At 32.2% G+C, this 18,345-nt stretch overlaps 1 protein-coding gene across 4 annotated transcripts in view; it reads right to left on the minus strand.

The window, feature by feature from the left end:
* Positions 1-18,345, minus strand: part of HEATR5B (HEAT repeat containing 5B) — a 133,908-nt gene that overhangs the window by 55,631 nt on the left and 59,932 nt on the right. For all 4 annotated transcript variants that reach the window (XM_031951270.1, XM_031951271.1, XM_031951272.1 and 1 more), the window contains one exon: positions 545-734. In XM_031951270.1, coding sequence (XP_031807130.1) covers positions 545-734 — 190 coding nt within the window. The remainder of the gene's footprint in view (positions 1-544; positions 735-18,345) is intronic.

Here is an 18,345-nt window from a genome sequence, read left to right on the forward strand (position 1 = left end):
TACTATACTAAATCCTATCAATTTATCTTATATAAACTTTAAAATAAATATTTAATCATTTTTTCCTTTGCACCTTTTCTTTCAAAAAGAAGAAATTTTTTTATTTATTTAGAAGAATTTAAAAGAAATTATTTATTAATAATAATAGCTAAAATGTATCAGTACTTTAAGATGTAGAAAGTATTTTATATATTAAATTTGACCTTTACAATCCTGTGAAAGTATTGCTCTTAACCCTATTTCAAAAATAAAGAAATTGAGGTTGTGGTAAAATGACTGGTCCAAGATTACACATTTATTAAGAGTGAGAATTTTTTCCAAGAAACTTCTCTTTCCCTCTTAAGAAAAAGTTGTCACATTATGATTTGACTGAGATTCATTTTACATTTAGAAACAATTTACATTCAAAATAAGATACTAAATAGAAACCAGTGTTCCATGAAATGGAGTTATGAAACTTTAAATTAACATGATTATAGAACAAGAATTTTGAAGAGGGGTTAATAGTCTTTTTCTTTAAAATCAAAATTTGAAATGCACTTACCCTGCAGTTCAGGTCCAACGGTGGTTATTATAGCACCTAAACATCGACCCAAACATTGATGAACCTCTGTATGTGAAGGTGGAACTGTCAATAATAATGTAAGGACTAGGGACAAGGTTGGTTCAACATAGCCACGATACATTGGCCCACTAGAGTCCACTATTAAAGCAAGTGAATGAAGAGACCAGGTCTGAAATCATATAAAAACATATTTAATTCTATTTAGGATAGCATATTAGGATATTTTAAATTGATTTCTTAACACCCACTCTATCATGGGGTGGAAATGACCCTAAGTTCTTAAAGGCTACACAAATATAGAACAAGCTTTAGCAGGTTATAACAAACTATAAAGGCTTCAAAAATAGGTCCAGCGACGAGATAGCTATACATTATCCATACAAATGCATATAAAAAATGACCAGCATGGGGCAACTAGGTGGCACAGTAGATAGAGCATCAGTCCTGAAGTCAGGAGGACCAGAATTCAAATCTGGTCTTAGACACTTAGCATTTGCTAACTGTGTGACCCTGGGCAAGTCGCTTATCCCCAATTGCCTCAGCAAAAAAGGAAAAAGTGTGTGTGTGTGTGTGTGTATGTGTGTGTGTGTGTGTGAGAGAGAGAGAGAGAGAGAGAGAGAGAGAGAGAGAGAGAGAGAGAAATGACTAGTAGGGTGATTTCAAAAAAAACCTGGAAAGACTTACATGAAAAACTTACAGTAAGAATTGATGCAAAGTGAAGTGAGCAGAGCCAAGAGAATATTGTACACAATAACAACAACACTATATGATGCTCATATATGGAACCCTTAGTTATTCTCATCTATAAAATCATTCAAGAAAATTCCAAAGGATTCATGATGGAAAATAATATGCATTTCCAGAGAAAGAACTGATATGAGTATGAATATAGATAGAAACAACCTATTTTTATTTTCCTTATTTTTGTTATGTTTCTTCTTTTCTGGCCTGTTTCTTTTCTCACAACATGACTACCATGGAAATATGTTTTAGATGACTGAACATATATAACCTATATCAAATTGTTACAATCTTAGGGAGTTGGTGGTAAAGGAGAGCGGGAGAAAATTTGGAAATCAAAATGTTTTTAAAATAAATGTTAAAAATTCTTTTACATGTAATTGGAAAAAAAATATTATTGATATCATTTAATATTTTTATTTCCCCCAGTTGTATGTAAAACAATTATTGACATATGTTTTTAAAACTTTGAGTTTCAGATTCTTTCCCTTCCTACCCAACTTCACCCCCTATCAAGAAGGTAGATATGAAATTATGCGAAATATTTCCTTAAAAGTCATATTATGAAAGAAAACATAGATTTCCTCCCCCACAAAAATAAAATTTTAAGAAAAATAAAGTTTAAAAAAAAAAGTATGATTCAATATTTATTCAAACACAACCAATTCTTTCTCTGGCTATGGACAACATTTTTCATTATTAGTCCTTCAGAATAGTCATGACTCGCTATATTACTGAGAATAGTAAAGTCATTTACAGCTGATTATCCCACACTTCTATTACTTTGTACATGATATATTTCACTTTGTTGAGTGCATAAAGGATTTTCCAGGTTTTTCTGAGAGCATCATGCTCATCCTTTCCCATAGAACAAAATATTCCATTATAATCACATACCACAATTTATTCAGCATATCCTGAATTTACAATTATTTGCCCTGAGCAAGCAGCTATTATAAACATTTTTGTACAAAAGCAATAAGATTATGTGATGATCAACTGTGATAAGTGGTTCTTTTCAACAATGAGGTGATTCAGGGTAGTTCCAATGGACTTGGAATGGAAAGTGCTATCTACATCCAGAGAGAGAACTATGGAGACGGAATGTGGGTTACAGTATAGTATTAATAGTATTTTCACTTTTGATGTTATTGTTTTGTTTGCTGGTTGTTTTTTTCTTTCTTGTGTTTTTTTCCCCCTCTTTTGATGTGCTTTTGATTTGGAGAAGTTACAGTACAGTATGACAAATATGGAAATATATTTAGAACTGCACACATTTAACCTATATTGAATTGCTTGCTGTCTTACAAAAGGGGGAGGATGAGAAAGAGGGAGAAAAAGATGAAATAACTTAAGAATCACTGGACAGCCAGAAAAGCATGGACATTTTCTTAAAATGTAGGTATATTTTAAAATATAAAAAACAAAAAAACCCAAAAAACCCGCCCAAATAAAAATTTAAAAATCCACCAGTCACCTGCTGAAAGAAATTCCAAAATAAAAACTCCCAAGAATATTACAACCAAAATACAGTTTCCAGGTCAAGGAAAAAAATTCTGTAAACCAGCAAAAAAAAAAAAAGAATTAAAGCAAGGAGCCACAATCTAAATTACCCAAATCTTAGCAGCCATCACTACAAAGAGATGTTTAGGATGAGATTTCTGAAGACAAAGAATCTAGACTCAGAATCAATAATAATTTATGCAAGAAAACTGAGTATAAGCTCACAGGAAAAAATGAATTTTAAATAAAACAGAGGTATTCCAAGCATTACTAATGAAGAGACTAGAGGTAAGTAGAAATTCAACATATAAACACATGAATTAAGAAAAGGAAAAAAATGGTAAACATAAGTAAGCAATCATAAGAGCCTATAAATAAGGTTAATCAGATTACATACTTGAATGGAGAGATGACAAATACAGATCCTCAGAACTTTATCATCATCATCATCAGGGGAGTCATAGAGAGACTAATCAGAAAAAAGGTCTAAAAGTGACTGATATATTTTGACAATCATAAAATAACAATTGTAAGGGCAGGGAAATAGTATGCACTGAAAGAAGAGTAAAAGAAAATGAAGAATAAGGGAAATCTCACATAAATGGGATGCACAAAGAAGAGTTTATACAAAGAGAGAACTTTAAGTGGGAGTGAACAACACTTGAGTCTTACATCTGAATTTGTTAAAGGAAGGAAGTCTATAGATATATACAGTTACCCAAAAGGGAAATGGGTTGGAAAAGAATTATGAGAAAGGGAAGAATAAGAGAGATTGATTTATTAAGGGAGAAAGCAGTCAGAAGCAAGAGACTCTTAAAGATAGAGCAAGGGAAACATAGCGAATAGAGAAGGAAACATAAGAAATTAGAACAAAAAGGAAAAAACACAGTTAACAATCATAACATGAATGTGAATGGAACTCACTAATAAAACAAAAAAGGATAAAACAGATTAGAAACCCGAATCCAATAATATGTTGTACACAAAAAACACACTTAAAATAGAAGGATATAGAAAATTAAAATAAGGAGCATGAGTAGAAATGTTCATGTTTCAGCTGAAATTAAATAAAAAGGGAGGACTCTGAAATAGCAGTCATTATCACAAAACAAAAGCAAAAATAGACTTAATTGAAAGAGATAAACAAGAGAATGACATTTTGCTAAAAGACACAATAATAAATGAAGAGCAATATAAAATGTATGTGTGTGTGTGTGTGTGTGTGCACAGCAAATGACATAGAATTTAAATTCTAAAAGGAAAATTTAATTTAAGACAAAATAGACAGTAAAACTGAAATAGTTGAGTACCTCAGTTTTACTCTCTTACATCTAAATAAATCTAAACAAAAAAACAAGTTAAAAACCTAAATAAAATTTTTGAAAAATTAGATATGATAAGTCTCTGAAGTATACTAAGTGAAAACAGAAAGGTAAAGACCTATCCTAGCATGTACTAAGGAATAAAAACCTCAGAAAACTGTAGAAAAGGAAAATCATTATATGTATTGTGTATTACCATAATGTAATAAACATTAAATTCAGTAAAGAGCTTTTGAAGTAAAGATTAAGAACTAACTGAAAATTGAATAACTTAATCCTAAAAAATGAGTGAGTCAAAGAACAAAGTTTAGAAACAATAATTTTATTAAAGATAACATCAATGAAACAACATTGCAAAATTTGGGATCCATTCAAGACAACACTTTGAGGAAATTTATATCCCCAAATATCTTTAGCAATAAAAGAGAGAAAAATTACATCAATGAATTGAGCATCAATCAAAAAAAAAAAAAAAAAAAAACCTGCAAAATCAACAAATAACCTTCCACAAATAAATGCCAAAAAAGAAAAACTGAAAATCAAAGGAGATCAATAAGATTAAACATTTAAAAAAAATGAACTAATAAGCAGAACTAGCAGGTAGTTTCAAAAAAAAAAAAACCTAACAAAATAGAAAAATCATTAGCTAATTTGAATTTTTTAAAAAATCAAATTATCAGTATCAAAAATGAAGGTGAATTCATAATCAATGAAGAAGAAACTAAACCAGTTATTTTGACCAGTTATATGTCAATAAAAATGAAAATCTAAATGACATGGATGAATATTTACAAAAGCAAAAATTGTCCAGGTTAACAGAACAGGAAATAAAATATTTAAATAACCTTTTAATAGAAAAAGAAATTCTCTCACATATAAATCAATTTCCAAAGAAAAAATTCAGAAGCAGATGGATTTCCAAGTGAATTCTACCAAATATTTAAAAATCAACTAACTGTTCTTCAACAACATAAACTCTTTTAAAAAATAGTTAAAGGGATCCTATGTAATCATTTGTGTAACATAAAAACATATTTAATCCTTAAAACAAGAAAGAGTAAAAAAGAAAAAACTATAGATTTCTTTAATGAATACTGATGCACACATTTTAAATAAATTTTGAGTTTTAGCACAAACAAAACCAATGCCCCTACAATTAGAAGAAAAGCAGGAAAATGCAAAAAAAAAAAAATTCATAGTAAGTTTCTAGACAAAGCATTCATTTCTAAAATATATATAGGGAAATGAATCAAATTTATAAGAATGAGAGCCATTTCCCAATCAAAAAAATGGTCAATAAGTATGAGCTAGCCTTTGCAGAGGAAGAAATTCAAGTTATCAATAACATATGCAAAAAATGCTTTAAATCACTTCTAATTGGAAAAATAAAAACTAAAACAATTCTGAGGCACATTAATCAGATTGTCAATGATGACCCCCCCCCCCAAAAAAAAAGGGAAAATGATAAATATTGGGAAAGCTATGTGAATATAGAGACTTTATTTAACAGGTGGCAAAAGGGCAAACTGGTCCAAACATTCTAAAAAGCAGGTCTATATCTAATTTTAAAAAGGAAAAAAAGGACCAGTATCTACCAAAATACTCATAGCAGTTTTTTGTTTTGTTTTGTTTTTGTTTTTGTTTTTGTTTTTTGCAAATGTAAAGGATTAGAAACTAAAGTAACATTCATCAATTAAGGAGGGGCTGAACAAAATTCTTGTACATGAATGTGATGAAATACAAATGATGAAGGAGATGGTTTTCAGAAAAAAAAAATTGTTAAGATTTGTATGAAATCAACTCAGGAAAAGAAAAATGAGCATAACCAGTATTATCATAGTAAAAATAATAAGGGGTGGAGCAAAGACAGTTGAGAGAAGCCAGGAAATTACCTGAGTTTTGTCCAGTTGCCCTTGGAAACTGCATTCTAAATGGATTCTAGAGCGACAGAATCCACAAAAATTCAGATTGAAACAATTTTCCTGTTCAAGATATCTTGGAAGGATTTCAGGAAAAGATTTCAGGAAAGATCAGTTTCATTTGGGTAAATGTGGCACAGAGCAGGCACAGCACAGGGAATCTAGCAATAGTTCTTAACCAAAGTACAGAGCAGCAGAAAAGGCCCTTCTATACTGACAGAATCAGCTTGTGGTTCAGGAAGACAGCTGTGAGACTGCTAACTCACCCACACAAAATAAATTTTGAGCTCTTAAACTCCAGCACAACTGACAGGGTATAGTAGGCCAGGCCAAACCAGGACAATGGGAAAGCTAGTGAGAGATCCCATACCTTTGCAAAAGAAGGCTGGGACAGTCTTCCTGTGTCCTAAGAGCAGAGATCACCTTTTAAAAATGAACAAAAGAGCAAAAAGAGCCCTGACTATAGAAAACTACTGGGGTGACAGGGGAATTCAGAAGACAAACTCAGAAGAGGTGAGTAATGGCAAAATGTCTATACGTGAAGCCTCAAAGGGAGATATAAATTAGTCTCAAGCTCAACAGATTCTCCTGGAAGGACTCAAAAAAGAATTTAAAAATCAAGTAAGAGAGGTAGAAGAAAAATTCGGTAAAGAAATGAGAGCTATGCAGGAGAATTATGGGGGGAAAAATCAACATCTTGGAAAAAAACAACAGATTGGAAAGGAAGCACAAAAACTGAATGAAGAAAATAACTTCTAAAAAAACAGATTTGGTGATGAGCAGGATTCTGGAAATTCCTCCAGGAATGCAATATATAATGAAATGTACTATGTACAAAGTAATGATGATGTTATGAGATGTTCAATTGTGCATGCCTTTACTATTCTTAGCAGTAAAATGATCCAAGACTACTCTGAAGGACTTATGAAAAATGCTATCGATAGGCGGAGCTAAGATGGTGGAGAGGACACATGCTTCATTCTGAGCTCTCTTCTACCCTCACTACTGATTACCAAATTCTGCCTCTGAAATAGTGCTTGACTGGTAGAATCCACAAATATTGGGAGTACAACAAATTACCAGCAGAAGATAATCTGGAAGATCACCAGACAAGGTTTGTTTTGATCAGGCAGGAAGAGGCCAATGCATGCAGGAGGGCAGAAAATGGAGGCTAGCACATGCTGAACAGACCAGGGGTGGGGTACAGTCTCCAGGGGCAGAGAATTTGCAGGGAGGACTCTACCACAGGTTGGCTGCTCGGCTTTGGCTGCAAAGCAGTAGATCAGCAGAGAAGTTACACAAACGCTAAAGGTAGAGTGTACCCCAAAATGTCAGAGTTTCACAGAACCTGGCCACACCCACCCAGCACTGGGAGTGACTCAGTACAACCACAGCGCAACTGCATAGCCACATTCCGTAGCGAGGGACTCTGCCCCAGGGCACCCACACTTCCTACACAGCGGGAGCTCTGCCCAGGGCAGTAGCACTTTTGCTGGCCAGGGCTCTTCCCAGGGCAGTGTCACTTTCACAGTTCTGCTACTTTTCCCAGTCCATTCACAGGACAGCTACTGTCCATCTACTCCTGTTCTGTAGAGGAAGCTGGGAACCTCCTTGCTCTGAGGCAGACACCAAGGGCTTTTTAAAAAAAGGAATTAAAAAGCAAAGTGAGCTCTAACTATAGATAGCTTCTATACAGAAAGAGAGCAGATTTCCAAATCTGAGGAGACTAATAGCGACAGTATCCAGACAAATCCTCAAAGGGGGATATAACCTAATCCCCATCACACAAGGCTTGCCTATAAGAAATTATAAAAGATCTTAAAAGAGAGCTAGAAAAAAAATTGGAAAAGGAAAGAGAAGCTCAGCAAGAGAGTATGGAAAAGGCATATAACTCATTAAAAGAAAGATTTGATAAAGTGGAAAAAGAAAGCAACTTCCTGAAATGTGAACTGGAAAAGGTAAAGAACTTCCAGGGAAACAGAATTTGTGATTTGGAAAAGATAAAGAATTCCCAGGAAAGTAGGACTGGTGATTGGAAAAAGAAAATAACTCATTAAAAAATATAGTGAAATGAAAAAAAATTCCATAGAGCAAAACAACTCATTTCAAAACTCAATTGGACATATACAAAAAGAATTTTAAAAAGTTAATAAAGAAAATAACTCATAAAAATCAGAACTGAACAAATGGAAATGAATGATTTGTTGAGGCATCAAGAATCAATCAAGCAAAACCAAAAAATGAAAAAATAGAAAAAAATGTTAAATATCTACTTGGAAAAACAACAGACCTGGAAAATTGATCTAGGAGAGATAATCTAAGGATTATTGGACTCTCTGAAAACCATGATGAAAAAAAGAACCTAGACACTATTTTTCAGGAAATCATCAGAACTATCAGACTAAGGAAAAAATATTGCAAGCAGCCAGAAAACAATTCAAATACCGAAGAGCCACAATAAGGATCATTCAGGATCTAGCTGCTTCCACATTAAAAGATCGAAGGACCTGGAATCTGATATTCTGAAAGGCAAAAGAACTTGGAATGCAGCCAGGAATAAACTACTTAGCTAAGCTGAGCATTTTCTTCCAGAGAAGAAAGATGAACATTCAATGTAACAGGTGAATTCCATTTATTCCTAATGAAAAAACCAGAGCTAAACAAAAAATTTGACCTCCAGATATAGGACTCAAGAGAAACATAAAAAGATAAAAAGAATTCCTGAGAACTATATTTCTGTTATGGGCATACATAAAGAGCATGTGTATAATCTGATTTTACTGTTATAATATTTTTTTAAAGGGAATTAGAAGTGGAAAGAGGATTATATCAGGAAAAGGGAAAAGTGGAGATAAAAAGAGGGAAATTACAACTTACAAAGAGGCAAAGGAAACCTATCTGAGGGAAATAAAGGAGGGGGAGGAACATTGTGTGAATTTTACTCTCATCAGATTTTGTTCAAAGAGAAAATAGTAGACATATTTCGTTTATACAGAAACTTCTCTCACCTCATTAAAAAGTGGGAGAGGGAAAGGAAAAACGAAAAGAGTAGGCTAAATAGAATAAATAAAGGAAAGGTATAAGAAAGGGGGAGGGATTCATGTGGGGTTGGGATTCTAAAGAGGGAGAGCTGCATGAGGCAAGTGGTGCCCAAAAGGTCAATACTGGGGAGGAGGGTAAGAAGGGAAAGAAAAAGAAAAGTATAATCTGGGGATAATAAGATGGCATGAAATACAGAATTAGTAGTTTTAACCATAAATGTGAAAGGGATGAACTCTTCCATAAAGTGGAGACAGATAGTACACTGGATCAAAAGTCAAAATCCTACAATATTTTTTAAAAAAACATTTAAAGAGGTGATACATACAAGAAAGGTGGCGAAGTAAGAAAATAGGGTAGCCATCCTTAAACAAAAGCAAAATTGACCTAATTAAAAAAAAAAAAGGAAATTATATCTTGCAAAGGGGTAGAAACAATGAAGCAAATCAATACTAAACATATTGCACCATGGTATAGCATCTAAATTCCTGGAGAAGTTAAGAGAGTTTGGAAGAAACGACAGCAAAACTATAATAGTGGAGATCTCAACCTTGCACCTCAAATTAGATAAATCAAACCACAAAAAAAATAAGAAAAATTAAAGGGTAAATAGAAAGAAAAGTTAGTAAGGATTTTTGAGAAAAGAATGGAACAGAAAGGATATTTTCTTTTCAGCAGTTCATGGAACCTATATAAAAATTGACCATATATTAGGACATAAAGACCTCAAGTGCACTTTCATGGAACCTATATAAAAATTGGCCATATATTAGGCTCTGAAATTAAATGTAGAAAGGCAGAAATAGTAAAACTTCTTTTTCAGATCATGATAAAAAACACATTCAAAAAAAGTTGGGGTAAATAGATCAAAAGTAATTGAATAAATAATCTCCCTAAAGAATGAAGTAAAAAGAAACATGAACAATTAAAATTTAATAAAGAATGAAAAAAATGAGACAACATCCAAAATGTTGGGATGCAGTCAAATGGTAATAAGGAGAAATTTTATTCTCTGACACTTGAATAAAATAAGAAAGAGAAGAACAATGAATTGGGCCAAACAAAAGGAGAAAAAACAAATTAAAAAACCCCAATCAAATAAACTTGAAATTGTAAAATTAAAAAGAAATAAATAAAATTGAAAGTAAAAAAAAAACTATTGAATTAATAAATAAAACTAAGAGTTGGTTTTATGAAAAAACCAACAAAATAGATAAACCTTTGGTAAATTTGATTAGAAAAAGGAAAGAGGGAAATCAAATTGTTAGTCTTAAAAATGAAAAGGGAGAACTTTCCATCAATGAAGAGGAATTTAAAAAAGGAGTTACTTTTCAACAATCTAAAAATTTGATAACCTAAGTGAAATGGATGACTATCTTCAAAAATATAGGCTGTCCAGATTAACAGAGGAGGAAATCCATTGCTTAAATAGTCCCATATGAAATAGAACAAACTATTAATCAACTCCCTAAGAAACCTCCCCAGGACCACATGTGAATTTTACCAAACATTTAAAGAACAATCAACTCCAATGTTATATAAACTATTTGAAAAAATAGGGAATGAAGGCATCCTACCAAATTCCTTTTATGACACAGATATGATTTAAAACTAAACCAGGTAGGTTGAAAAAAAGAAAGAAAATTATTGACCAATCCCTTAATGAATATTGATGCAAAATCTTAAAAAAATATTAGCAAAGATTAAGAAAATCATCCCCAGGATAATAACCATGACCAAATGGATTTTTACCAAGAATGGGGTATTCAATATTAGAAAACAAGATAATTTACTATATCAGTAACCAAATTAACAAAAACCATATGATCATCTTAATAGATTCAGAAAAAGCATTTTATAAAATCCAACACCCATTCCTATTAAAAACACTTGAGAGTATAGGAATAAATGGACTTTTCCTTAAAATAGACAATAGCATCTATTTAAAACTGTGAATAAGCATCATGTGTAATGGGGATAAACTAGAACCTTTCTCAGTAAGATCAGGAGTGAAACAAGATTACCCACTATCATCATTACTATCCAATATTGTATTAGAAATCCCAGCTACAGCAACAAGAGTTGAGAAAGATATTAAAGAAATTAGTGTAGGTAATGAGGAAACCAAATTATCACTCTTTGCTGATGATATGATGGTATACTTAAGAGAACCCCAGAGATTCTACTAAAAAGCTATTAGAAATAATCCACAACTTTCAGTTGCAGAATACAAAATAAATCCACATAAATCATCAGCATTTTTGTTTATCACTAACAAAACCCAACATGAGATACAAAGGGAAATTCCATTTAAAATAATTGCCAATAGTATAAAATATTTGGGAATCTATCTGCCAAGGGAAAATCAGGAACTATATCAGCAAAACTACAAATGCTTTCCCCACAAAGTCAGATCTAACCAACTGGAAAAATATTAAGTGTCAGTTTCTTCCTGGAATTTTTCTCTTTTTTCAGGAACTACTCTTTGAAGAAAATCTAAAATTATATATGCTCTGCAATTTGGAACTATGCTCAAAAAATTATCAAACTGTACATACCCTTTGATCCAGCAGTGTTACTACTGGGCTTATATCCCAAAGAGATTATAAAGAAGGGAAAGGGATTTGTATGTGCACGAATGTTTGTGGCAGTCCTTTTTGTAGTGGCTAGAAACTGGAAACTGAATGGATGTCCATCAATTGGAGAATGGCTGAATAAATTGTGGTATATGAATATTATGGAATATTACTGTTCTGTAAGAAATGACCAATAGGATGATTTCAGAAAGGCCTGGAGAGACTTACACGAACTGATGCTGAGTGAAATGAGCAGGACCAGGAGATCATTATATACTTCAACAACAATACTATATGATGACCAGTTTTGATGGACCTGGCCATCCTCAGCAACGAGATCAACCAAATCATTTCCAATGGAGCAGTAATGAACTGAACTAGCTACTTCAGAGAAAGAACTCTGGGAGATGACTAAAACCATTACATTGAATTCCCAATCCCTATATTTATGCCCACCTGCATTTTTGATTTCCTTCACAAGCTAATTGTACAATATTTCAGAGTCTGATTCTTTTTATACAGCAAAATAATGTTTTGGTCATGCATACTTATTGTGTATCTAATTTATATTTTAATGTATTTAACCTCTACTGGTCACCCTGCCATCTAGGGGAGGGGGTGGGGGGGTAAGAGGTGAAAAATTGGAACAAGAGGTTTGGCAATTGTTAATGCTGTAAAGTTACCCATGCATATAACCTGTAAATAAAAGGCTATTAAAAAAAAAAAAAAAAAAAAGAAAGAAAAAAGAAATGACCCAGCAGGATGATTTCAGAAAGACCTGGAGAGACCTACATGAACTGATGCTGAGTGAAATGAGCAGAACCAGGAGATTATACACTTCAACAACAATATTATATATGATGATCAATTCTGATGGACAATTAGAACTTAGAACTTCTCTAAACTTCTCCCTAAAAGATGAACCAAATCAGTTCCATCTGTTCAATTATGAAGAGAACCAGCTATACCCAGTGAACCACAACATAGTACTTCCACTCCCCCGGTTTTTTGTCCACTTTCATTTTTGATTTCCTTCTCAGGTTATTTTTATCTTATTTCTAAGTCCGATTTTTATTGTGCAGAAAAATAAGTGTATATGTATATGTATATTGTGTTTAACATATACTTTAACATACTTAACATGTATCGGTCTGCCTGCCATCTAGGGGAGGGAGTGAGGAGAAGGAGGGGAAAAGTTGCAACATAAGATTTTGCAAGGGTCAATGCTGAAAAATTATCCATGTATATATCTTGTAAATAAAAAGCTATAATAAAAATAAAAATTAAAAAAAAATAAAAATGCTATCCATATGCAGAGAATGAATTTATTGTGGAATGAATACACATTGAATCATGCTTTTTTCAACTTATTTTTTTTTTCCTTTTTAAAAAACTTTTTATTAAAGTTTTTATTTTCAAGATACAGGCATGGATAATCTTTTTTTTTTTTTTTAATTTAATAGCCTTTTATTTACAGGATATATACATGGGTAACTTTACAGCATTAACAATTGCCATACCTCTTGTTCCAATTTTTCACCTCTTACCCCCCCCCCACCTCCTCCCCTAGATGGCAGGATGACCAGTAGATGTTAAATATATTAAAATATAAATTAGATACACAATAAGTATACCTGACCAAAACGTTATTTTGCTGTACAAAAGAATCAGACTCTGAAATATTGTACAATTAGCTTGTGAAGGAAATCAAAAATGCAGGTGTGCATAAATATAGGGATTGGGAATTCAATGTAATGGTTTTTAGTCATCTCCCAGTGTTCTTTTTCTGGGCATAGCTAGTTCAGTTCATTACTGCTCCATTAGAAATGATTTGGTTGATCTCGTTGCTGAGGATGGCCTGGTCCATCAGAACTGGTCATCATATAGTATTGTTGTTGAAGTATATAATGATCTCCTGGTCCTGCTCATTTCACTCAGCATCAGTTCGTGTAAGTCTCTCCAGGCCTTTCTGAAATTATCCTTCAACTTATTTTTCTTAAAGCTTTTTTTTTTTTTTTTTTTGGGGGGGGGAAGTTCTATGTTTTCTTTAGCAACGTGACTTTTATGGAAATGTTTTGCATAATTTAACATTTGCCATCTCAGTGGGGAGGGGAGAAGGAGGAAGAGAGAGAATCTGGAACTCAAAGTTTTAAAAACAAATGTAAAAAATTTGTTTTACATGGAACTGGAAACATTTTTTAAATTATGTATGTGCATACACACACACATATACACATAGGTATACATATACATAAACAAAAAATAGATTTAGTGAAACGGAAAAATATATACTGAAGAAAACAACTCCTTAAACAACAGAATAAATAAAATAGGGGAAAAAACATTCAACAAAAAATTTCTTTCAAACAGAATTGTCAAAGTAAAAGGATATTTTTTTAAAAAAGCTAAATCAAGAAAATAATTCATTAAAAATTATAATTGGAGAAATGGAAGCAAATGAATCAATGAGACATCAAGAATCAAACAAAATTTAAAAAATAAAAAAATAGAAAAAAGCTAAATACCTCATTAGAAAAAGAATAAATCTGAAAAATATATTCAGGAGAGATAATTTAAGAATTTTGGACCACTGAAAACCATGATCAAAAAAAAAAAAAAACAGCTTTCAAGAAATCATCAAGGAAAACTGCCTTAATATACTAGAAGCAGAGGGTAAATGAGTCATTGAAATAATCCACTGATCATGCCTTAAAAAGAAACCCCAAAATGAAAACTTGAAGGAACATTATTGCTAAATTCCAAAATTATCAATTCAAGGAGATAATACTGCAAGCAGCATAAAGAAAAAAATAAAATACGAAGAAGCCACAGTCAGGATTATACAAGACCTAGTATCTTCCATATTCCTGGAATATGATATTCCAGAAAGCAGCAGAGCTTAAAACTGCAACCAAGAATCAATTACTCAGCAAAACTGACCATTATCTTTCAGGGGAAAAGATGGATATTCAATGAAATAGGTGATTTTCTATCATTTCTGATGAAAAGACCAGAGCTAAATAGAAAAATCTGATTTTCAAATACAAGAGAAGCATAAAAAAGTACACAGGAAAGAAAAAAATATATTATTTAAAGGTTAATCCATTTATATCCTATAAGGGAAGATGATACTTACAACTCTTGAGTACTATATCTTTGTTATGTCAATTAGAAGGGATATACATAAACAGAGTATGGGTATAATTTGACTTTGATGTGATAATATAAAAGAGAAATGAAAGGATAGAAAAAGAATTTTACGGGGAAAAAAAGGGGGAGGTAAAATGGGGCAAATTAGATCACACAAAGCACAAAAGATCTTTTACCAGTAGAGGGAAAAAAAAGAAACTGAGAGTGGCATTGTTTGAACATTAATCTCATTGTATTTGACTCAAAGAAGAAATAACTACACACCTTGTTGGGTACAGAAATTCATCTTACCCTTTAAAGAAGTAAAAGGAGAAAGGGGAAAGAATAGGGGAAAGGGAAGGCTGATAGAAAGGAGCAGAAAAGTAGAAGAAAGATGCAAGAAAGTAAGGGAGGGGGGCAGATTGAGAAAGAAGGGAGTCAGAAGCAAAATACTCATGAGAAGGGAAAGGATGAAAGAAGAAAGAAAAATATAAATGAGAGAAAATAGGATGGAGGGAAATACAGAGTTAGTAATCATAACTATGAATGTCAATAGAATGAACTCTCTCATAAAACAGAAGCAGATAAAAGCCAGAACCCTACAATATGTTGCTTATAAGAAACACATTTGAAGGAGAGACACATATCTAAAATGAAGGTAAAAGATTGGAGCAAAATATATTACATTTCAGCTGAAGTAAAAAAAAAAAAAAAAAGTAGCAGTAGCAAATGTCATTCAGATAAAAGAGAAGAAAAATAAATCTAATATAAAAGAGATAAGGAAAGAAACTACATCTTGCTAAAGGATAACATGGATAATGAAGTAACATCAATACAAAACATATATGCCCTAAGCAGAATAACATGAGTTGCAGGAAGAAATGGATAGCAAAAGTATACTAATGGGGGACTTCAATCTCCTTTGCTCAGAAGTAGATAAATAAACAAGAAAAAAAACATTAAAGAATTGAGTAGAATTTTGGAAGTTAGGTATGACAGACCTCTGGAGAAACTGAATGGAGATAAAAAAAGAAACATACCTTTTTCTTAGTGATACAGGGCAATTACGCAAAAAGTGACCATATATTAGTGCTTAAAAACCTCCCAATCAAATGCAGAAAGATTAAAGGCATCTTTTTCAGATCATGATGAAATAAAAATTACAAGCAATAAAAGGTCATGGAAAAAATAGACCAAAAATCAACTGGAAACTAAATAATCTAATCCTAAAGATTAGGGGGTTCAAACAACAAATCATAGAAGCAATCATTTCATCTTAAGAAAATTACAATAATGGGACAACATACCAAAACTTATGCGATGCATAAGTTTCCCTTAGGGGAAACTTTATATTTCCAGATGCTTACATGAATAAAATACAGAAAGAGGAAATCAATGAATTGGCCATAGAACTAAAACATCTAAAAAAAGAAAAACTCAAAACCCCCCACTTAAATGCCAAATTAGATATATATTTTTTAATTATAGTTTTTTTATTTACAAAACATATGCATGGGAAATTTTTCAGCATTGACAATTGCAAAACCTTTTGTTCCAATTTTTCCCTTCCTTCCCTGCCACCCTCTCCCCCAGATAGCAGGTAAACCAATACATGTTAAATATGTATATGTTAAATACATATATGTATTTGTTACATATATGTATATGTTAAATACATATATGTATATGTTAAATACAATATATGTATACATGTCCATACAGTTATTTTGCTGCACAAAAAGAATTGGACTTTGAAATAGTATACAATTAACCTGTGAAGGAAAACAAAAATGCAGGTGGACAAAAATAGAGGGATGGGAATTCTATGTAGTGGTTCATAGCCATCTCCCAGAGTTCTTTTGCTGGGTGTAGCTGATTCAATTCATTACTGCTCTATTGGAACTGATTTAGTTCATCTCATTGATGAAGAGGGCCACATCCATCAGAATTGATCATCATATGGTATTGTTGAAATATATAATGATCTCCTAGTCCTGCTCATTTCACCCAGCATCAGTTCATGTCTCTCCAGGCCTTTCTGAAATCATCCTGCTGGTCATTTCTTACAGAACAATAATATTCCATAATATTCACATACACAATTTATTCAACCATTCTCCAATTGATGGTCATCCACTCTATTTCCAGTTTCTGGCCACTACAAAGGGGGCTGCCACAAACATTCTTGCACATACAGGTCTCTTTCCCTTCTTTAAAATCTCTTTGGGATATAAGCCCAGTAGTAACACTGCTGGATCAAAGGGTATGCATAGTTTGATAACTTTTTGAGCATAGTTCTAAATTGTTGGTGAAATTGTGGCTGGATGTATTCACAATTCCACCAACAATGTATCAGTGTCCCAGTTTTCCCACATCCCCTCCAACATTCCGCATTATCTTTCCCTGTCATTCTAGCCAATCTGACAGGTATGTAGTGGTATCTCAAAGTTGTCTTAATTTGCATTTCTCTGATTAATAATGACTTGGATCGTCTTTTCATATGGCTAGAAATAGTTTCAATTTCTTCATCTGAGAATTGTCTGTCCATATCCTTTGACCATTTATCAATTGGAGAATGGCTTGATTTCTTATAAACTAGAGTCAATTCTCTATATATTTTGGAAATGAGGCCTTTATCAGAACATTTAACTGTAAAAATGTTTTCCCAGTTTCAAATTAGATATTTTAAAAGTTAAAGAAGAGATTAATAAAATTGAAAGTAAGAAAATTATTGAACTAATAAATAAAACTAAGAGTTGGTTTTATGAAAAAAATAACAAAACAGATAAACCTTTGATTAATTTGATTAAAAAAAGTAAAGAAGAAAACCAAATTACCAGTATTGAAAATGAAAAGGGTGAATTAATGAAGAGGAAATTGAAGCAATAATTAGGAGCTACTTTGCCTATCAGCCAATAAATCTTATAATCTAATTGAAACGGATGAACATTTGCTAAAATATAAACTGTCCAGATTAACAGAAGAAGAAATTAAATACTTAAACAGTACCATTTTAGAAAAAGAAACTGAACAAGCCATCAATGAATTCCCTAAGAAAAAAATCTCCAGGGCCAGGTGAATTTACAAGTGAATTCTACCAAATATTTAAAGAACAATTAATTCCAATATTATATAAAATATTTAGAAAAAAGGGGGAAGAAGGAGTACTATCAAATTCCTTTCATGACACAGATATGGTGCTGACACCTAAATCAAGAAGGGCCAAAACAGAGAAATAAAATTATAGACCAATTTCCCTAATAAATATTGATACAAAAATCTTAAATAAAATATTAGCAAAGAGATTACAGCAACTTATCACTAAGATAATACACCATTAACAAGTGGGATTTATATCAGGAATACAAAGATTGTTCAATATTAGAAACATCATCAGCATTATTGACCATATCAATAACAAAACTAACAGAAATCATATGATTATCTCAGTAAATACAGAAAAACATCTGAAAAAATATCATACCAATCCCTAATAAAAACACTAGAGAGCTTTCCTAAAAATAATAAGCAGCAACCTTCTAAAACCATCA

The sequence above is a fragment of the Sarcophilus harrisii genome, chromosome 2 (assembly GCF_902635505.1).
Source record: "Sarcophilus harrisii chromosome 2, mSarHar1.11, whole genome shotgun sequence".
In the NCBI taxonomy this organism is placed as follows: domain Eukaryota; kingdom Metazoa; phylum Chordata; class Mammalia; order Dasyuromorphia; family Dasyuridae; genus Sarcophilus; species Sarcophilus harrisii.